The 23,592-nt window shown below is 33.6% G+C and overlaps 1 protein-coding gene across 5 annotated transcripts in view; it reads left to right on the top strand.

Moving 5' to 3' along the window:
* AHCTF1 (AT-hook containing transcription factor 1) overlaps positions 1–23,592 on the top strand; it is a 117,882-nt gene that overhangs the window by 41,452 nt on the left and 52,838 nt on the right. For all 5 annotated transcript variants that reach the window (XM_072647650.1, XM_072647646.1, XM_072647647.1 and 2 more), the window contains exons 6-19: positions 2,781–2,897; positions 5,896–5,980; positions 7,225–7,375; positions 8,241–8,373; positions 8,487–8,668; positions 9,225–9,286; positions 11,623–11,751; positions 14,104–14,194; positions 14,294–14,383; positions 16,433–16,573; positions 17,565–17,669; positions 18,878–18,971; positions 21,750–21,873; positions 22,014–22,070. In XM_072647650.1, coding sequence (XP_072503751.1) covers positions 2,781–2,897; positions 5,896–5,980; positions 7,225–7,375; positions 8,241–8,373; positions 8,487–8,668; positions 9,225–9,286; positions 11,623–11,751; positions 14,104–14,194; positions 14,294–14,383; positions 16,433–16,573; positions 17,565–17,669; positions 18,878–18,971; positions 21,750–21,873; positions 22,014–22,070 — 1,561 coding nt within the window. The remainder of the gene's footprint in view (positions 1–2,780; positions 2,898–5,895; positions 5,981–7,224; positions 7,376–8,240; positions 8,374–8,486; positions 8,669–9,224; positions 9,287–11,622; positions 11,752–14,103; positions 14,195–14,293; positions 14,384–16,432; positions 16,574–17,564; positions 17,670–18,877; positions 18,972–21,749; positions 21,874–22,013; positions 22,071–23,592) is intronic.

Raw genomic sequence — 23,592 nt, 5'->3', positions numbered from 1 at the left:
AGTGACAGAAAATCAGGAAAAAATTGACTCAGCTTCCACGTTTATTCTCTTTGCAAAATGATCTTTAAGCAATTTGAACTCACTTTGTGTTACTGTCTCACAAAAACCTAGTGCTCTTTTCTCCTACCGTTTTCTAGCCGCAAGATTGTCCTATATTCTCTTTTCTGTGTATTCTCTTAGTGACCTTGTCACCTCCCGTAGGTTGAACATAGGCTGGGAATGCTGGCATTCAATTCATCACCAGTTATGTTACTGGACATTTCTAATTGAGTATGCTGTAAACATCTCAAACTTAACATACACAAAACAGAAATCATTATCTTTTTGAACAAAACACCCCCTTCAGAAACTCTTTCAGTCAAGGAAATCATCCTTCTAGACATCTGATTTGTAACCTGGGTGTTTTCTTGACTCCTCACTCTCCCTTGTTACACATTTTCAGACAGTTGTCCAATCTTATTTTTACCACCACAAAGGCTCTCTCATCTATAACAACTAGTTTAGGCTTTCATCATGTGCCTGTACTATCATTTTAGGTTCCTAATTTGTCCTTGTACCTCAAGTCTGTCCCTACTCCAATCCTCCATATCACCACCAAAATAAATTTTATTCAGGTCTGAATGATCACCCTGCTACTAAATTCTAGTAATTCCCTGTTACCTTTACAATCACATATAATGATGCCTTATCAATGTACTCCTACATTGACTTTGTCCTTCTCAGTCCTTTATCACTACACTTGAATCTAACATTGATGACACCTTATAAAATTCCAGTAATAGACTTTTTGCTTCTTGACTTTTTTGAATTTCCATTACTGTTTCATTACTCTTCATTACATTGGAACTTTGCTCCTTGGTTTTTTGGGGCACTGTCACCTCCCACTCTTTTATATTTTGCTTTGTATGTGTGTTCCCTTTACAATTTTCACTCACCTATTATCTGTATAGGCTTCCACATGGTCATAGACCCTTTGCTCTTTTCTCTGTAATAGTTCCACTGGATTGTTGATGTGCTTACATGGTTTCAGTTTCTGCCTGTACTTGGATGACTCCCAGTTCTTCATCAAGCCCTGACTTCTCACCTCTGACAGTCCCGTATCTCCCAGTGTTTAAAGGAGTTTTTCCCCTAATACAATCCATAGAATATCTCCGTTTAAATATCTGTGTGCTGCCTTAAGCTCAGAGTATAATGTAAGTAGAATGTAAGCTCCTTGAGGCCTGGGACTGTCTCACTTCTGTATTTGTATCCCCAGTGCCTTGTGGTTAATACTTGTTTAATTAAATTTTACTAACAGCATTATGCTTGGTTAATGGATTAAAGGTTTGTGTCATCAAAAATGCCAATTTCTAGACTGTATGGAATGTAACTTTTAATGTACTGTTTTTATCACATTTTAGCTTTAAAAATGTAAATTTATTATTTGAGTATTAAAACTAACCCTGCCTTTGGTTCTTAACTGCAGTAATCCAGAATGAGCACTTACTAAAATTGTTGAGAATAGTTTTCTTTAATAAATGTTTAGAGGCAGCGTGGAATAGTGACCAGAGGGAGTCAGGAAGACTTGAGTTCAAGTACCACCTCTGACACATGCTGCCTCTGTGACCTTGAGCAACTTGTAACCTCTGCAAGGTCCCAGGTAACTCTTAAATAGAGTAACAGATGCTGATCTTTTATCAGAGTGGTTGCTACAGTGAAATCATAAGTCCTGAATCCTTCTGGTCCTCCCCCCGACCCCCCCAATTTTAGAACTTATGTATCTTCATAGAATAAGAGTTCTATGACTGATGGCTAAATGTAACTTTTTTAAAACTTCTTAAAACATTAAATGATCATATTTCAGGTACCATGTGTAGTGAACTTCTATCCGTATTTTCTCAAATGGCAAGCTTTTCTGTCACTTCTGCACATCTTAATGAAAACATTGAAGAAATTTCTGAGAAGTATAAAGCTGTTTATAAATGTAAAATTTGTATGTGTGTTGTATATTAATAATTGATACGTATAATATTTTAAAGCATTATCTCCTTAAGTATATTTTAAATTAATGCTGTTAGTATTTTTGAAAATTAATGTATGAGATTACTAATCAGAAAATCACTGACCATGCTAGTTAATGTTCACGTAACTACTTTGTATCGTAAGAATCCTTATTCTGTAACATCTGATATTTATTCCAGCTTCAACATTCTCCATCTAAATCAGGTTCCTTTTTCTCATATGAAAACTTCATTTGCATGAAGAGTCAGGGTTTTTTAAGTAATATTTTGATCCCCCAAAATATAATACTCAGTTTTTGTTTATATAATATTGCTTGATTGTGGAGAATCAACCATTTTACCAGCTAAAAAATATTGTGATATTTACTTTAATTTAATTTACCTTTTGAGGGAGTTGGATTACAAATGTTATTTAAAATTTAAGGGAAATCCTAGAAACTTCTTAGCTTATGCCTATCAGCACTCAGCTGTTCCAGTAACAATCTTTGTATGATTTTCTCTTAATGATATTTTTGTTCTTTTATTTAATATCTATAAAATCCTACAATAACTTCCTATAGGTAGATATTGAAATAGAGAAGGGGTTGTTATGTTGAAGCAATCCATGCATGCTATATTGAGGATAGATCTTTGGTTTAAGAAATTAAGATAATGAAATGATACATGATGTGACTTTTTGTATCATTTCTCAGATAATTTTAAAGAATTGGAAAACTTCATAACTAAGATTATAATTTAAAGTGTATAAAGTTTATTAATATTCTCTTTTTCCTGCTACAGGTATTATGCCCAGTTAGAAGGAGGAAGAGTACCTGTTTATGCTGTTACTTTCCAAGAACCTGAAAATGATCCTCGAAATTGCTGCTACTTATGGGCTGTTCAGTCTACACAGGATAGGTAAGTAAAACATATGTGAGCTCCTAAGACATGAAAATGAAATACTTATTAGTGAAAAGCCTTGCTTCTCAATGTTATTCTCATTGTTATTTCTGGAGTTCATTTTAATGAATTAATTAACATCTGTCTAAAAGATAGGCTAAATTGATTTCCTACTACATAAAAGGGCAGTTGAAAATTTAAACTATGCATTTTTGGTGTATGTTTCTCACATTTATGTAGTGTTTTATGGTTCCAAAAGCATTTTTCTCAATAGCAATTCTCTGAAGTGTAGGTACATGATGTCTGAGCTTTCAGTATTTCAGTATGGGTAAATCATAGTTTTGTATATGATTAAAGATAACTGATTTGTTTCTGACATTCTTCTTAATGATGGCTATATTTTAGCTACCTTTTATTCCTTGGGTAGTATGGCATATTGTAAATATTGTTAGATTTGGAGTCATAGGATCTAGGTTGAAATCCCCACTCCACTGCTTGCTACTTCTGTGAACTTGGCATGTCATTTAAGCACTGTGCTTAAAGTTCCCTCTTCTGTAAACTGACCGGGCTAGACTAATTGAATACTTTGGCATATTTGTGCTCTAAATCTATGTCCTATAATTCTCAGGATCTATTCTACAGCAACTCATTCCTCTTTCTTCCTTTTTTTTGTTGTTGTTGTTATAACCAATAATTTAAAGTCCTTTGTTTTATAAATACCTCTCCATGTACTTATCCATTCTTTATTTTCTGGTTAAGGGATAGTTTGTGTTAAGTTGGAAAGATTATGGTATTATAGTAACTAATGTTGCCTACTACAGTTTTTGGAACTTGGGTGGACCATTCCTATAAAATCTATTTATGTTATGATGTCATACTTTTTCTCAAAATGTGGTTTGTGGCTTCATCATCCTTCCACGTGCTATGTAGACTCTTCACATTAAAAAAATTAATAATCTTGATGAAAAGACTAGAGCTGAATAGAAAATTTGACTTTCAAACACAAGAATCAAGAGAAGCATGAAAAGGTAAACAGGAAAGAAAAACCATAAAGGACTTTCTAAAGCTGAACTGTTTATATTCCTACATGGAAAGATAATATTTGTAACTCTTGAGACTTTTCTCAGTATTTGGGTAGATGGATAGATTACACACACATGCATATAGACAGAGAGCACAGATTGAGTTGAATCAGAAGGGATGATATCTATAAAAAACACAAAATTAAGGGGTGAGAGGAATATATTGGGAGGAGAAAGGGAGAAATGGAATGGGGTGGACTATCACTCATAAAAGAGATAAGAAAAATCTTTTTCAATGGAGGAGAAAAAAAAGAGGAGGTGAGAGGAAAAGTGAAGCTTACTCTCTTCACATTTGGCTTAAGGAGGAAATAACATGCTTACTAAATTTGGCATGAAAATCTATCTTACACTACAGGAAAGTAGTGGAGAAGGTGACAAGTAGGGTGAGGGGAATGATAGAAGGGTGGATAAATGAGAGAATGGAGTAACTAGAAGTAAACACTTTTGGGAAGGGACAAGGTCAAATGAGAGAAGAGAATAAAGGGGGGACAGGGTAGGAGGGAGGGAAATTCAACTAGTCTTTCACAGCCTGACTATTATGGAAGTATTGCAAAACGACACATGTATAGCCTGTATAGAATTGCTTGCCTTCTCAGTGGGGATGGGTGGGGAGGGAGGAAGGTAGAGCAGTTGAAATTCAAAGTATTAGAAATGAATATTGAGAATTATCATTGTATTTAACTGGGAAATAAATACAGATAATGGGGTATAGAAATCTATCTTGCCCTACAAGAGAAGAGAGAAGATGGGGATAAGGGAAGGGTGGGGTGTGATAGAAAGGAGGGCACATTGAGGGAAGGGGTAATCAGAATGCAAGGTGTTACAGGGTGAGGGGAGGGGAGAGATGGGGAGAAAAATTGGATCTCAAAATTTTGTGGAAATGAATGTCGAAATCTAAAAATAAATTAAAAAATAATAAAAAAAATTAATATTAAAATACCTATGCTTTTGTTGGCATAACTGTTTTGCTTATTGATAAGGTGAACCATAAAATATACAGCACCATTTCTACCTTTATTTAATTCTGGAGTATTTTCTTGGGAAAGAATTGTTTTCCCTCCTGAGGTTAGATGATTAGAGTGATTTTTGGATTTGCCCTGAAAAAGTGATATGTATGTGAACATTAGAAAAATCCTGTGTTTTGTATGTGTTGGGGGGTGGCGAGACATGCTGATTTTTAGTTCCCAATTACATCCTATGTTCAAGATAATACTGATGTGTTAACTTATTATTTAAAAGTAACTAAAAAGACTCAATACCTGACTGTATTTGTAATTTGTTGTTGGGAATGGTTACTTTCTGCAGGGCATTTGAAACTCTACAGGGAATTTTAGAGGTCTATGGCTGGATATGATTGAAAACATGAATAAAAAAGGACTGTTATGCAACTCTTACCACTTTTTTTTGTCCTTGAAGGAATTTTTTTATATAAAATTGATCTTCCTTAGTTATCTTTAAATAATAAAATAAATAAAAGAATTTATAAATAAATAATATTTAAATTTAAAAAAATTTAAATAAAAAAGTTATCTCTGTTTAAAAAAACTAAAAAAAGAACGTTTTAGGAGAAGAATTTTAATTTACAACTAGGGTTATGTGTTTTTTTAAAATTTATCATGTTTTTAGTTTTAGAGCAAATTTGATGACCGCCTATTGATTTATACTATAAAATGAACAGGACTAAAACTATGTGCATTTAGTTAGTACTATATTAACCAAAAGATATAAATAATTACACTTGTACACTATTATGTTTTTGAAATGTACCAGATCAAACGAACTTTTTGTCAACTCAAGTTTTATCATTTCATCATGTACACAAAGTTAAATGTGTTATTTGTGAAAATTTCATATCAACAATAGTAGAAGCCTTTCTGCTACTATGTATGTATGCAACGTAGTATGCTCATAGTTTAATTTTTATGTCATTTCAGTGAGGGAGACATTTTGAGTTTGCACCTGCTACAGCTGGCCTTTGGTGATAGAAAATGCTTGGCATCAGGACAAATCCTGTATGAGGTAAAAAAAATCATGGCAACACATTATGAATTTATTTGAGATATCACTATTCTAAATATTTTTACTTTTTTCATTGAAAAATTAATGTCATTAATGTCATGAAATCAGTGCTTGTTTGAGTGACTGTCAGATCTGCTATACTTATTATAAGAATAAGAACACTGGACTGGGAGTCAGGAGCCAGTCTTGTTCAGCCACTAATGAGATGTGTGGCCTTGGGGCCAGTAGTTTTAAGTTCTCTGAGTCTCATTTGCCTGTGTCATTGGTCAGGTATGTAGCTCCTCATTTTTACTATATTGATTTCCTTCTAGGTCTGAGATATACTTTGATTCTGTATTTCTCAACACAAGCTGTGCAATGCTGATTTTTCAAGTTTTAGTGTGAAGGATTGCTTACCAGATAAATACTGGTCTTTTTCTGGGTGCTTTATTTATGAGAATGAGGAGATGCTAATGCTAATCTGTCTTATTTTTGTCTGCCTTTTTGGGAAAGGTCAGTAAGTAGGTTATTCCATAATTCAGCCTGGTAGGCATGATCTAGAACAATCTTTTAGCCAAGTGTCTATGGTATCTTTCCTCTACCTCAGCCTCAGGCAGTGGGGATCTCTGAGAGGAACCTTCAATTTCTGTGAATCTAGGCCCTTGCCACCACAAATATTCCCTTCCAATTCTAGGGAATGTCCTATCCTAAGGAATGAAGATAATCCTTGTATCTCCCATCACCCAGATTCTGGCTAGATTGGAGGATTCTGTAGTAATCATTTAGACTTTGGAAACCCCTACATTAAACTTTTATTTTGGCAGTGCAGGATTAAGCAAGCCACAGTAGTCCAACCCTGCCTTTTCTGGTAAGTTTTGTGAGTTTCTTCCATGTGACCCATCTCCTCAGACTTCCTAAACAGATGAATCTTTGACTTTAATCAAATTTTCACTTCATTTTAAACTTTTATTTAAATTTTTAGTGTACTTGTATACAGCTTTTTAACCTTTTTTTTTTTTTAGTGATAGTGTTAATCTCTTTGTCAAGAAAAGGTCCTTATCAGTTCTTCAGTTTGTAGAAAAGTATCACTATTGTATATAAAACCATTTTTGTACTGAGGTAATTTTTTTTCATGAATAATCTAGCCATATTCTTTTTTTTGTACTTTAGGTTTTATTCACTAGAGTATTAGATATGAGATGAATTTGCTTATGATTTTGAAAGCCAACTAAAACCTTAATAATTTATGTGCATATATGTTTCAGGGGTTAGAATACTGTGAAGAGAGATACAGCCTAGATCTCACAGGTGGTGTATCACCTTTGAGAGGTCAGACTAGTAACACCAAACTCTTGGGATGCCAGAGCATAGAGAAATTTCGAAGCCACATCGACAGGGAGGAAGGCATGAATGAAGGTTTGTAAAATGTCTTATAATAGTAGTTGGTATACGTTTGATTTAAGATTTATGGCTGGTAGATGAGTTCTAGAAACTCTCCTAGAAATTAAACATGAGGATCATTAGATCTGTTAATCTACTACCCAAACCATGCAAGAGAAATTGTCTCTGTAGAATGGAATCTGACCAGTGCTGTCATTGAAGAACTTCTAGCAATTGCAGGTCTGCAACTTAAAAAGTGTTGTCAGTGAGTTTTCTAGAACACTGAATGGAACCTGCTTCTGAAGGCAAGTTCTCTGTTGTTCCACACTACTTTTTATACTGCATAAATATGAAATCTATATAATTGGAACTACTTATGAGACATCTCCAGTAATCTGCCCATAGTGGAGGGATTGACTCTAACCTAGTTGGGAAATTATCTATCTTTATCCTTCAAGCTATGTTCTTGGTTCTATTTTTAAAAGTCAAATTTATTCTTCTTTCCTTAAACCATCTTTCTTTCCTAACTTCCTAATTTCTGTTTGTAATGTCACCTTTCTTTAGGTCTGCATTTTATAGCTAAGGATAATGACTCCAGAGAAGGGGTTCTAACTTAGTCTAAAGCTAAATGGGTAGTACTTAGCAGAGCTTGAATTTGAAGACAAAGCATTGAAGTTATTTTATTCTAGAGACAACTTTTGTTGCCACTGAAGCTTTTGGAATTCAACTGACCATGTGGTCAGAACCTAGACTTTAGAGATGGTATCGTGCGAGAAATGTGGAAAATGAATTGGAGGAAGAAGAGAATTGCTAATGACCCAAACTCATAAACATTACTTAATGAGAATTGTTAAAATTACTCTTTGTGTGTATGTAAAATATGTTTCTTTCCCTTGCCCAGTTCTGTCTCCTGACACCAGTGTTTCAGTCTTTAGCTGGCAGGTGAATACATATGGACAAGGAAAGCCATCTACGTATCTAGGTCTTTTTGATATAAATCGTTGGTATCATGCACAAATGCCAGATTCTTTGAGGTAAGATTACATTTGCGGTAATTTTAACTTTTCTTTAATTTTGTTTTGTGGTTATCATGTCAATAAATTACTACTTTCCTACACCACTTCTTCCTCTCATTTTTATTTTTAAGGCCAGGAGAATTTCTTCACAATTGCTCTTACTTTGCACTGTGGTCTTTGGATTCTGTAGTGAATAAGACTTCTCCAAATTCCATCTTGGATATCTTGGTACACGAAAGAAGTTTGAATCGAGGTGTTCCTCCTTCATACCCACCTCCTGAGCAGTTTTTTAATCCCAGTACTTATAATTTTGGTATGTATTTTGTTAACAATTTATGGCTGTTGGAAAAGTCACTTACTGTGTTTAAACATAGTAAGTGTCCCTTTATTAATGAGAAGTGAGAAGTTTGCTGGAAAAATTCCCTTACAAACTAAATATATGAATTTAATTCGTTTCAATTGAATCATATTTCCCTTAGTGAAATGCCTCTATGGATATTTTCTCAGTTTCATTGTTTATACCTCCGTGAATCATGATAAGAGTCAGAGTTAAGGAACGAACTAAGTATATAATTATGATGTGTACATTTTATGTGGAATTAATTACTGTGTCATTTTATTGTAGGAGAATATTTTAGATAATTGACTTCATGTAGAATAATATATTTAGAGCTGTAGTAGGGACCTTAGCTGCTACCTAACTCTCATTTTACAATTGAGGATAGTGAGGCCCAGCAAAGTTAAGTGACATATATAAGTTCATATGTATAATCCATAGGATTGGTATGCTTTGCTATGTCTACTCTAAAAAGCTAAATTTTCTTATCAAGTTTCACTAAAACTTTAAAGTAGCTCTTGTTTCTTTTTAGATGCTACTTGCTTGTTAAACTCTGGAGTTGTTCACTTGACTTGCACTGGCTTTCAGAAGGAGGTAAGTAAATGTTTAGTGCTAAATATGGAGAAATGAACTTAATATTTCTAACTCAGGTACAATTACATCTTCTGTTACGTAGATTGTACACATCCATATAGAGCTCTGTGATTTACAAACAACAGTCTGTGGGGCTGGCCACGTGAATATTATCATTTGTATGAAAGTGAGGGCCAAGTGACTTGTCCTGAGATCATGGAGCTAGCAATTAGAACCAGTATTTGTATTTATCTCTTCAGACCCCATCTACAGCTATCCCTAAATAAAAACTAAATAGAAAGGAATGTAACCAGAGTTTTAGTTTGAAGGTATCCTGCTTCATTTAAACTTTCTTTTTATTAATAATAACTTTATTTTTATAACCAGGGTTTTAGTTTGAAGGCATCTGGTTTCACTTAATATTTTTTTTTGTTAAAATCATTTTTATTTTTACGTTACCTTCAATATACATATATCCCTCCTCCTTTTCCCATCAAAAGATAAAAAAGAAAGCCTTAAGAAATAGTTTGAGAAAACTAACTGATCTGTCAATATGTGTGATATTCCAAACCCATGATCCTTACCTTTGTACAGAAGGAACAGCCATTTTTTATCTTCTCACAGAACGTTTGGTCATTAAAATTGTCCTGCATACATTGGCATTTTGTACTTTTTATCCTTAATATTTACATGGTTGTAGTCAATGTGCATATTATTTTCTTAGTTACACTTACTTTGCTGTGCATCAGTTCATAAAGACTTCCTACAATTATCTGAATTCTTAATATTCATTTTTTATGGTGCAGTTATAGTTCATTATGTAATTAAGTAACACAGTGGATAGGATACTGGACCTGAAAGCAGAAAGACTTATCTTCCCAAAGTCTTAAATCTGGCCTTAGACTCTTAATAGCTGTGTGACCCTGAGCAAGTCACTTAAACCTGTTTGCCTCAGATTCCTCATCTGTAAAATGAGCTGAAGAAGGAAATGAGGAACTACTCCAATATCTTTGCCAAGAAAATCCCATATGAATTCACAAAGAGTTGGACACAACTGAATGACTGAACAATAATATTTCATTACAGTTATAAAGACTGTAGTTTGTCTATCCACTGCACAATTGATGTGTGTGTGTGTATTTTTGTTTCTGTTAACTTTAGTTGAAAAATAAAAGTGCTGTTATAAATATTTTAGTTTTGACTATTGAAAAGTTTAGTCATCTCAACTATTTGGTATTGGCTAGTATAGTACTAGTATAATACTAGTAAGTATTTAATACTTTATATTTATAAATATAAATATATATTTAATATATAGTACCAGTAAGTAATTCAGTGGAAGAAATAACCCAGTTTAAGGAGGAGAGGAGAATTCTCTATTTCACAATAACCTGCCAGACACACAGGGAAGCATCCTGTTAGAAAATTAGATTTAGACCAAAATCTTCCAGCATATGTCACAATAAACTCAATGAATACATAACCTAAATATTAAATATCATTATCTTTTTTAAAAAATGAGACCTGTACAAGTTAGCTGTTTGTGTTATGACTGGAGGAAGATTCTTATTAAAGCAGATTTGGAACTTAAAGGGCCCTTAAAAGCTATCTAGTTAGTGATAGAGGAAGAAGTGATTATAAAATATAATTAAATGAAATTGCAGTGCTTTTGCAAGAACAATATCTTTAAAACTAGGATAAGTGCTGATTGGGGGGAAAATCTTTATATCAGATGTCTTTGATATGGGACTGACATATAAAATGTATAGACATCTTATGTAAATGTTTTAAGACAAAGATCCATTCCTCATTGGTTAAATGATCTAATGGATATAAACAGATACTTTTCAGAAGAAGCATTGCAGATTGTGTATTTTTAGTCATATAACTGACCGAAAGATGCATATAGAGAATATACAAACCCACCCTGCGTTTTTTTTGATGAGTAAAAAAATCAGAAAATTTGTTACCCTTAAAGAACACTCTTCAACAAGTTATCTCCCATGCGTACAAGGTTCTTTCAGAAATGTGATGAACCACAGAAAATCTATGACTAGAAAACAGTAGACTGGTCATACATCATTAGTGAAATGTCAGAGAATGCAACTTGAGTAGACTCACTGAGATGAATTTATTGAAATGAATGGAGTGCCTCATAGAGGAAGAAAGTCATGAATAGGTTGACATTAAATTCTCTCATCAGTGAAAACAGATAATTTGGAGAATTATATTCAAAATGATAACTACTTGAGTAGTTGTTACAGTAATTTGCCATCAATTGGATTATTTAAAATGATTGTTGACTGATTATTTAATGTGAATGATTACTGAGAACCTATTAAAATTCACTTTTCCAGACCTTGACCTTTTTAAAGAAATCAGGACCTTCTTTGAATGAGGCCATTCCTGATGGTTATAATAGATGTCTTGTGGCTGGCCTCCTTTCTCCAAGACTTATTGACGTACAGCCTTCCAGCTTAAGTCAGGTGAGGTGATTAAAATCTTTGTATTTAGTCTTTTTCTTATTTTTTTTTTTATTTAACAGTTACTTTCCATGTAGTAAAAGGTCTGACTTATTATTTCCCAAGTGATTCTTGGAAAAAGTACTTTTTGGTTTGAATTATCCGTATATTTATGGCTTAGTAGATAGAATACAGGGTATTTTTTTAAATGTTTCAAATTCGGCATAAATCATTATTATTGCAGATAATGTCACAGTTCTTAGAAGTCTAACTTGATAAGCATCAGAAGAATGTAGGAAAATGTTCTGGGAGAGAAGCAGGAGTTTAGTGGAATGAGAGCCTGCCTCTTTGAGTCAGAAAGACCTGGTTTCAAGTCCCAATTCTGACCCATGCAAGATTTGTGACTAGCAAGTTTTTTAAACACTCAAAGGCCCAGGCAACTGAAAGTTGCAAAGCAATTGCGAGCTTGTACTGATAGAGGGAGTTTTTACACTAGCATCTCCCTATACTTTTATCATATCATACATTTCCCTCCCTGGCTTTACCCCCCAGTTATTTATAAAATAATTTAAGCCAGTAATGTGCTAGGCACTGGAGATAAAAAGAAAAAAATGAAATAATTCCTGCCCTCAAGGAGTGTTGCTTACTTTTTTTTAACTGTATATAACTTTGACATGTTATCAAAACCATCCTGCTTCCCCATGCTTCCATCTGAAATTTCTTGTTTTCTTTCTGTTCGTTTCTGTTTCAGTGCCCATCAAGTTTTTCCACTGCTTACTGCTATGGCCTGGGGCTTTTTTTTTTTTTTCCACCTCAAGGGCCAAAACACAAATACAGATAAAACATACCATAAACTTAAATACTGGAACTTAAAATACAAAGTAAGAAAGAAAAAAAAACATGTTGTTTGCATAGCAGAACTTAAGAGGGGATTCAAAATATGAAACATTTTCATTTCAAGAAAACTTGTTGATAAATAAAACACATGTTGAGAATTGTCCCTTTTCTTTGCTTCCTTGTGAGTTTTCTTTTGTTCTCTGCTGTGCACTTTTTTACTGTTTTTTTCCCTTCCCCCCATCCCCTAGAAGGCTACAATAAAGTTTAGATATGTTTCTCTATAGCTGTAGATATATACATATACATGTCCTTTCCCAAACATATTCTGTTCCTGATCTTTCTTTTTATGTTTGTACATATCTCTTGTTCCCTATATTCCACCTGCTTCCTCCACTTTACCCACTACTTTTCCCTCCTATTACTTGCCTACCTCCCTCCAAGGATTCTTCCCTAGCCCTAGCCTTCCTTTCCCCTAAATCTAAACACCCTTCAATACTCCCATTTTACCTATTCCCTCCCCTCTAAAGATCCTTCCCTTGTCCTCTCCCCACTCCCTATGCCCCTACCATTTTATTTCTACATTTAGAAGACTTTTATATTCTTCTAAATGCATATGTTCTCTCTTAAAACCGTTCCTGATGAAAACAGGTTACCAGAACTACCAGCCCTTCTCCCCCTTCTAATTTCCCTGTATCAGTTCTTCCTCTTGCACCTCATTTGTGTAAAATGATTGCTCTTTTTAGGTTTTTCTAAATGGTGTTACCTTTAAAATTCATATCCTACTCAGGTTTACCTCAATCTTATGAATAATCCAGTTATTAATAAGAATCTTAGACATACATTTTGCATTTTATTTATATATATATCTGTATATATATATATATTAAAAGTCTGTCCTTATCCCTTATAATCAGTCTTTTGTATGTATCTTATATTTCTCTTGGTTCTTGTATATCAAATCTTCTATTAAGTTCAGGATTTTTTTTAAACAAAGTCTTGAAAGTCTGAGAGTTTATCAAATATACCTTTTTTTCTTTTAGGATAATATTTTGCAGGGTATGATTTTTTTCTTTAAAGAAACTCTTGGCTGCTTTATTCCTAGTCATAAGTTAATAAATACCCTAATACGCAATATCCTGGTAATGTTCTTTCATTCATTGGTCCCATTCTGGAGGAACAGAAGTTAATTTTTAAGACTTTTTTGGGATCTTTTACTTACTTTAAAAGGTGCTAGGGACAGGATTTGGAAGAAAACAAGTTTGCTCCGCTAATTTACTCAGGGGCTTAAAGGATGAGTGGTTTGAGGTGGTAGGAAATTAGAAGTCTGTAAACCCCATTGGGAATTGTGCCTTTCTTTGAGGATATCCATTTTCATTATCTAGTAAAGACTTTTTGATTGACTTCATACAGGCTCTAGGCATTTGTACATTGATAAGACAATTTACCCTAATTGTTAGATTACAAACTGCATTTTTACTAAGTGATTTCAAATATCCTGGGGTGAGTTTTTTTGTTTGTTTGTTTTTTAACATTATTTAGGAAGAACAATTAGAAGCTATATTGTCAGCAGCTGTTCATACCAGCTCCTTAGGACTCCTAACTGGATGCATCAAAAGATGGACAACAGAAGGTAAAAGCTTTTTACTTTGGAAAATTAATATTCTCTTTGTATTTTAAAAGTAATATGTTAATGGTTTTCTTTCCCCTTCCCCTCTTTTTTTAAAACAAGAACAACCAAGTTCTGCTGCTAATTTGCGCTTTGTTCTTGAGTGGACGTGGAATAAAGTGATTTTTACAAAAGAAGAATTTGATCGAATATGTAAGTATTCTAAGACTGCAGTTGGGGTATAATTTAGGTTCTAGTTTGAATATGCTGGATCCTAAGAATTCATTTTTCTAAATTCTCTGATATATCTTGTAATTTGAAAAAAAAAAAACTATCAGAAAAAAAGTTCTTTTGTGTTACATTTAGCTTTTAAGTTAGAGTGAAATATGATTTTATTTTGTTAGTAAAATTAAGCTCCTTGAGAGGGCAGGAACTATTTTTATTTTGTTTATAGTCCTATTGCCTAGCATAGTCCATTGCAGAGTAGATACATAATATATTGCTTGCTTATGCAATGCTATATTACAATTTTAAATATCCATTCAGATTAGTGGATCAAGTGTGAAGTGTTCAGAAATTGTATAACAATACCCTACCCTCTTTTGTTTATATTTCTCAAAAATTCCAATTTATGCTAAATAGAGGGTAGATAAAGGATCATAGATTGAGAACCATAAGGAACCTAAGGGTTATCTAATTTATACTCCATAGGAAATGTTACAATACTAAGAAAGCTCCTTTAATCACCTTTTATCTGTAAAAATATAGTAAATGTTTTAAAGCTAAAATTTGGTTAAACTGATTGTGTTGTCTATAGTTAATGAAAATACATTGAATATACTGAAAAGATACATTTTAGAAACCCTGATTTATATTGAAACTATTTAAATTATATTGCCTTGGGAATAATTGGCATTCTTTACACAGAAGTTGTGTGCCTGTTACTCTGTCTTTATAAGTTAACAACATTAAGGTAAAACTGGAAACCCTCTGTTAGAATCTGGGTACTGATATTTACTGGCCATATAATCTCAGGCAAGTCATGTAATCCAGATTTTTTTCACAGATTTCTCATTTTGAAAATGAAGATTATTTACATTATTCCTTTTGTGATTTTTTTGGTTGTCTTTTTGTTTTGATGAGGAATGTAGTTTGTAAAATAAAGTGCTAAACTGAGAAGCCTGTATGAAGTCAATCAAAAAGTCTTTACTAGATAATGAAAATGGATATCCTCAAAGAGTAGGAACTTTTAAAAATTATTTAATGCTTATTGTACATTAACAATTAAGTGAATATTCTATGTTTTTGAAAAATTATTTAATTCACCCATGATCTTAGAATGGTATTTAGTGGATACCAATAAGTGAAATTGGGTTATTTTAGAATGATACCAATAAAATTTAATTATTTGAGAAACATCTATATTACAACAAAAGCACCATTTCTTAGAATGACCTTCAGTTTTAGATTCTTACCCACTGATTTGAATTCCCAAGCAAAGTCTTCTCTAGGAAGGGAGCTTTCTGAACTAGTCTTCCTTCTCTCTGATAGACTCACGTGATCCAGAATTCAATATACTTTAGAGTCTAGGTCATTGTAACCATTTATGGTTACAGCCAGGTTAATGCCTTGGTTCCTTCAAATGGGGTCAGGAAAGAGCTCGGTGTTTAGAGAGTAGTTTTAATACCTGGATGTAGAGTTGTTTTGTGAATTCTGAGCTAATTTGTAAATTGCAAGCTATTCATTCTGTTCTTTTCCATTTCTCCATAAAACAAATTTGGCAGTACTACTTTGAGAACATCATCCCATTACAGAAATATTGATGGCTTCAGTGAAAGGAATTAAAATAGTGATGTCATAAAAACTAGATAGAATTACTTTAAAGAGATAGCTTTTTTTGTAGCAGTAGAATGGTGGGCTTGGATTGCCTGACCTGTAGTCAGGAAGACCTATGTCTCAGACATTCCTTAGCTGTATGAGCCTGGACAAATCACCTAAACTTTCTTGGCCTGGGTTTCTTCATCTATAAAATGAAGAGATGAACCAAATGACCTCAGAAATCTCATCTAGCCCTTAATCCACGATCCTTATATCTATGATCCCATATTAGCCCTGGACTTAAGATCTTGGTCATGTATTTTACAGTTGTGATTTTTTTTCTCATTTCATCAAAATTAATGTCATATTGACTTTGTGAACTTACATTTGCTATTTCACTAATTTGTTGTGTTTAAGTTAATTGTATTATATTACCCTCAACAGGTGCTTCATTATTTGATGGTTCTTGTCATTTCATTGATCCACAAACTATCCAGTCTCTTCAGCAGTGTCAGTTGCTTCTTAGCAACCTTAGCACAGTCTTAAACTGCTTTTTGTCAGAGGCTCAAGAGCTCACCGAGAGAGGTTTGTTCATTTTTTTATTTTAGAAAGTTTTTAAACTGCAATATCTTGATCTTTGGAAAAGATCAAATTTTGTTTCTTTTAGTTTACAATAGACTTAAGGGGGAAGAAAATAAGCCACTAGTATATAATTATGTTGGTTTTTTCCAAGTTTTTTGGGTTTTTTTTGCTTACTGCATAGCATTATTCTTGACTGTGGGGAATCATAGCACATTACAGTATAATTCGCTGCATACTTCCCCCTGCCCTCCTTCTTTAAAAAATTTCTTTGGGATATAGACCTAGTAGTGGTATTGCTTGATCAAAGGGTATGCAGTTTTATAGCCCTATGGGCATAGTTTCAAATTATTCTGCAGAATGACAATAAATACATTTTAAGAAAAATTAGGCAGAGAAAAAAAGTTCAGCAAAAATTAACAACACTAGAAAAAAGCCTGAGAATATATGTAGTGTACCACCCATGTGAAATTTGTCTCTGGAAAATCAGTGGGAGGAGGCATCTTCTCATCTCAGCTATAAATTAGTGCATTTCTTATTTCTTATATTTTTTGCAGTGTTAGCTTTTGTTTTTTTTTTGAGATAGTCATTTTTCCATTTCCATTATTGTAGTCTTTGGGATTGTTGTTTATTCTTGACCGCTTACTCACTTTGCATTTTGTCATGTCTTTCTATACTTCTCTATGCTTCATATTCACCCTTTCTTACAGCACTGATCCATCTATTTAGAATACTTTTGTTCTGTGAGAGTTAAGCGATATCCCACATCCTAGGTTTCTTAAAGTATTTGTCTATGACTGGTTTCACTGATTTAGGAATTTTTGTTTTCTACATATTTTTTTACTTATCACATGTTGGATAAAACACATGCTGCCAAAATACCTTTTTGTTGTTGTTTTCAAAAACATAATCATTTAAGTTAAGTGTTTGAGAATTTTAGTATGGTCAGCCACATTAACCACTAAATAAGTTTTTTTTCATGAACCTATTTTTACAGGTCTGGTGGACTTAACCAATAAGCAGGTGGTTACTAACCTTATCTCTCAATATGCCCAAGTGGTTCTTTGGTTTTCTCGTTCTGGTCTTTTACCAGAGGGTTTAGGTAAGTTTTTTTTATAGTTATTCAGTAGTTATTATGTTAATAAGTGTATGTATGCTTACAATAATGCAGGATGTAATATATTAACTTAAACTATTTGTTTAGTAATATGCTCTTAATAGAGAAAGTGGATTTGAAAATTGATCTCAAGTGAATGAGTAGTGGAAAGAATCCTGGACTGGAGTTCAGTTCTGTATTCAGATTTTTTTCTTTGATAATTATTTGGTGTGTGATTCTAGACAAATCATTTAACTTACTTGAGTATGTTTCATTAGTTTTTAGATGATATAAAAAAAAAACATGCACTGCCTCCCTCGCAAGACTGGTATGAGAAAACTTTTTAAACATCCAAGTAACAGTATCTCATTATCATTATTATGACAGGTGATGGAAGATAAAATAGACCTTTTCATATGATTTTTAAAATCTTTATATTTCAGCATTAAGAGTTCCTATGTGCAATCATTAGTATTGGCAAGCATGTAAATTCACTTTCTGTCACATACTAGTTGGGTGATCTTGGGTGAGTCACTGAAACTTTCTTGGACTTGGTTTTTTCATCTACAAAAATGAGGGGTTGGATTAGATGAAGAAATCTATACACCTATGACTGAATGCCTTTATGGTTTATGATAACAGAGTGGTTGAATTTTATATTAAAGATAAAATGAAAATACTCTCTGCTGGGCATGTTCTAGTGTTAATATAATATTAACGTTTTCTTAACAGGTTTTTCCAGTGCCATTGACAAGCTTGTACTAATCCCCTCCCATATTTGAAAGACTTGCTAAATTGCAATTGTATTGCTAAGTGCTTCTTTTGCTGTGTATGTTCATTACTTTTTTCTGGCTAATTCTTTTCATTTTTAGATTATGCAAATTAAAAATATTTATGAGTTGGGGAGCATTTTGATGGTCCTGTTGCTTTTAAATTATCATTTTCTGCTACAGGGGTTGGGGAAGAACTCGAGATTTGTAGTGCTTTAAAATAAATTATTCTGTAAGTTTTCATGGTACATTTTAATTTCTCCTTTGGACCTTTACAAAGAAAAGTCCTTACAGAATTCCTTTGCTCCATAAAATGAGCTATGAAATACAGGAAGTAAAAATTTTAGTAAAACTGTAAATGAATGTTTTTTCAGTAGAATACCTATAGTTTGAATTTTGTAGAAATAGTACTTTTTAAAAAAATTACTTTTTTAAAAAACCTAGATGATCCTATGCAGTTGTCAAGATTATGGTACAACTACCCTGTAATTCAGAGCTACTACACTAGTCGTCGACAGAAGCTTCAGCGTCTGGCAAGGTACATTTCATTCAGGAAAGTTTTTCAGAAATTATTTCTAAAATTGATTCACCATTGATAGTTCATATCATGATTCAACATGTTATTAAGTATTAAAGCTTGTTTCTGGGGAAAGAGTTTAATTTTGTCACCAATGCTGATAGGTTTTAGAGTTGGAAAAGATGATAAATGATCTCATCCTACTCGTTTTTCATTATGCATATGAGAAAATTAAGACAGATGGTAAACACAGTGTACCCAGGGTTACACATCTAACTAGTGTGTAGCCTTATCTAACCCTTCCAACTCCTCTCCCTCCCCAACTTCCTTGTATTGGTGTACATGAACGTGTCCATTTAGGTACTTGTTATTTATCCAATTGTTACGTAAACTCATTTTGAGTAGAGATCATTTCATTCATTGTACTTGTCTCTCCAGTGCCTAACCATGGTACTTGGCGTGTAATATTTGCTGAATATATACTTGTTGACTAATAATGACCAAGAGGGGGTAGATTCTCAGGCTTTCTGAATCATAGCCCAATCCTCTCTCCATTATACAGATGATGTTTTTGTAATGTCCTGTCATATGGCTAAATTTGCTATTTATAATGTGAGACTTGTATCTAACACTTCATTCCAAAAATACTAGAGGAATTCTTCAATTACTGTGATAGATGATTTGCAGTGGTTGTTTATGAGACGCATAACTTTAAATTGATTAGCATACGTCAGTAGCCACCATATCAAAAGAGAGGGTAATAGAGGATAGAAACTTCTACAAAAGATTTTAACTTTAGATACTTAAAAATGAACTTCTTTAAGGATTAATGAAGTTCATCTGTTAAATTGAAGAAGGTAGTAATGGAATTATTCAGTGTCCTGTTCTGCCACAGATGAGCTCCCAAACAAACAAAAAAACGCCAGACCAAATGGATTTGCAAATATTTTATATGTCAAACAGTAAAATAAAGTTATTACCAATATTAAATAAATTGAAAAAATAGAAGAGGTCCTACCACATTCTTTCTGTGATACAAACATGATCTTGATACCCAGAGATAAAACAGAAAAAGAAAACTATAGACCAGTAGCTTTAATGAATATCCATGCCAAAAATTTGAAAAACATATTAACAGAGTTGACCATGTTCATGTTCATTTTGTACCAGGAATGCAGGGTTGCTTCAATAAGAGGAAAACTGTCAATGTAATGAGCACATAAATCACAAAAAAACAATAAAAGTCATATGAATTTTATCAGTAGATGAAGCAGTCTTTTGAAAAAAATAACATGCATTCATTTAAAAAAAATAACCAGAGAGTATAGGAATAGATGTATTTTTTTCTTAACATAAGTGAATCTATCTGAAACTAACAGTATTATCTGTTAGGGGGACAAATTAGAGTGCTCTGCCACGAAACTGGCTGAAGCACAGTTATCACCATTACTATTTGGTAGAATTGCTAGCTACTGAGGTAGGCCAAGAAAAAGAAATGGAGGAAAATTATCTTTTGTAGATGATATGATAGCATGCTTAAAGAAAACTAGAGTCAGTTTAAAAGCAATAACTTCAGCAAATTGTAGGATAAAAGGTAAATCCAAATAAGTCATGATCATTTCTGTGTATTAGCAATAAAGCCCAGCAGGAAGAGATTTAAAATATCTTCAAAATGAATAAGGTACTTGGGAGTTTACCTGCCAAGGCATTTAGGAACTATATGAATTACAACTACAAAATTGTAACTTACTTGTTCAGTGCCATGGCAATCAGACTGCTGAGTGATTATTTTAGAGAGCTAGTTAAGATAATAATAAAATTCATCTGACTATCGTTAGATTATAAACTCCATGCAGGCAAGAACTATCTTTTGCCTCTTTTTGTGTCCCTGATACTTAGCACAATGCCTGGCAAATATTTCTTGAATTGAATCTGGAGAAACAGTTTCATGTGGAAAGGGGGCCTGCCAATTCCAAATCTTAGACTATACTACAAAGTTGTAATCATCAAAACAATTTAATATTGGTTAAGAAATAAAGAGGTAAATTAGTGGAAGAGATTAGATTCACAGTATATAGAGGCAAATTAACTCAGTTGCCTAGTGTTTAATAAATTTAGATAAACTCAAAGACCACTGTTACTGGGGGAAGATTCAGTATTCATCAAAAATTCCTGGGAAAATCAGAAAGCTGTTGACAGAAACTAGATATTGACCAATATCTCACATTGTTTACCAACACAAGTTCCAAATGAATATAAGAGTTAAACACACAAGGAGTAACTTGATAAGTTAGAGGAGCTTGGAATTAATTATCTTTTTCATACATACACACAAATTACATAATAAATTCACATCTATGGATAGAATTCCTGACCAAAAATGAGACAGGGAAGATCTCAGAAGATATACTGGGTAGTTTGATTAAATAAAATTACTAGTACTACACAATCAAAACCCTTTCAGCTAAAATTAAAGGAGAAGCTGGCAAATGGGCAGAAAAAACTTTGCATTAAATTTCTCTAACATAGGTCTTATTTCTGTGATACATACAGAACTGATTCAAATTTATAAGAATAAAAACACCAGACTTTAGTCATTATTTCCAATAACTACATTCGCCATAGGACCCCTTTAGTTGCTGGTTGCAGAGGTGGAGAAATTGGAGTCTACATCTAGAACTTATCTCCCTGAAACATTTTTGACAGGTTTCACTATAGTTAATAACTGTGTACCTGAGTGTTAATAATTTGATTGAAGACTATGGTAACTAACAGTCTTTGAAATTGTTCTCATTTCAGAGGGAAGTGGAACTCTGACTGTTTGATGATTGATGGAATGCTTTCCCAGTTGGGGGATCGAATTGAGAAGCTGTGGCAACGGGATGAAGGAGGCACAGGAAAATACCCTCCTGCTAGCCTACATGTAGGTTTTGTAGTAGTTTTTTAGTGCTTAACCTGATATAGGAATAAATTTCCTGTACCCAGACATTGGAATGGGAAGAAAGAGAAAGCATTTGTGGTTGGGAAAGATAAAACTAAAACTTTTTCCCTTTTATTTTATAGGCACTTCTTGATGTATACCTACTGGAAAACATTGATGAAACAAATAAACACGCTATTGTATCCTTTTAGAAGTTATAATATTACAGATCACCAACTGTGTCTTAAGCATGGCACACGACATGAAGTAACACATTTGGTTTTTTTTCTTTTATTTATTTTTAGTTTTCAACATGCATTTCCACAAAATTTTGAGTTCCAAATTTCCTCCCCATCTCTCCCCTCCCCTCACCCCGTAACACCTTGCATTCTGATTACTCCTTCCCTCAGTATGCCCTCCCTTCAATCACACCCCTCCCATCACACCCCTCCCTTCCCTTCTCCCCATCTTTTCTCTTTTCTTGTAGGGCAAGATAGATTTCTATACTCCATTACCTGTATTTCTTATTTCCAAGTTGTATGCAAAAACAGTTCTCAACATGTGTTAATACTGGAATTTCAACTTCTCTCCCTTCCTCCCTCCCCACTCATTCCCACTGAGAAGGCGAGCAATTCAGTACAGGCTATATATGTGTAGTTTTGCAAAAAACTTCCATAATAGTCATGTTGTGTAAGACTAACTATATTTCCCTCCATCCTATCCTGCCCCCCATTTCTTCTATTCTCTCTTTTGACCTTGTCCCTTCCCAAAAATATTTACTTCTAATTACTCCCTTCTCCCATTTGTCCTCCCTTCTGTCATCTCCCTTACCCCACTTGTCCCCTTCTCCCCTCCTTTCCTGTAGTATAAAATAGATTTTTATACCAAATTGAGTGAGCATGTTTTTCCCTCTTTAAGCCATATGTGAAGAGAGCAAGCTTCACTTTTTCCCTCTCATCCTCTTCCCTTTTCTCCTCTATTGAGAAAACTTTTTCTTGCCTCTTTTATGAGAGATAATTTGCCCCATTCCACTTCTCCTTTTCTCCTCCCAATATATTCCTCTCTCACCCCTTAATTTTATTTTTTTAGATATGATTCCTTCCTATTCAACTCACCCTGTGCCCTCTGTCTCTCTCTATGTATCTGTGTGTGTATGTTTGTGTGTAATCCCACCAACTACCCAAATACTGAGAAAAGTCTCAAGAATTACAAATATTATCTTTCCATGTAGGATTGTAAACAGTATAACTTTATGATTTCTCTTTCCATGCTTCTCTTGATTCTTGTGTTTGGAAGCCAAATTTTCTATTCAGTTCTGGACTTTTCATCAAGAATGCTTGAAAGTCCTCTATATCATTGAATGGCCATTTTTTCCCTTGAAGTATTATACTCAGTTCTGCTGAGTAAGTGATTCTTGGTTTTAATCCTAGTTCCTTTGACTTCTGGAATATCATATTCCAAGCCCTTCAATCTCTTAATGTAGAAGTTGCCAGATCTTGTTTTATCCTGATTGTATTTTCACAGTACTCAAATTGTTTCTTTCTAACTGCTTGCAGTATTTTGTCCTTGACCTGGGAACTTTGGAATTTGTCTACAGTATTCCTAGGAGTTTCTCTTTTCGAGTGTCTTTCAGGAGGTGATCAGTGGATTCTTTCGATATTTATTTTGCCCTCTGGTTCTAGAATATCAGGGCAGTTTTCCTTGATAATTTCATGAAAGATG

This window comes from Notamacropus eugenii, chromosome 2 (genome assembly GCF_028372415.1).
Source record: "Notamacropus eugenii isolate mMacEug1 chromosome 2, mMacEug1.pri_v2, whole genome shotgun sequence".
Lineage (NCBI taxonomy): Eukaryota > Metazoa > Chordata > Mammalia > Diprotodontia > Macropodidae > Notamacropus > Notamacropus eugenii.
The sequence above is the reverse complement of the archived record's forward strand: the minus strand, read 5'-3'. Positions and strand labels throughout refer to the sequence as shown.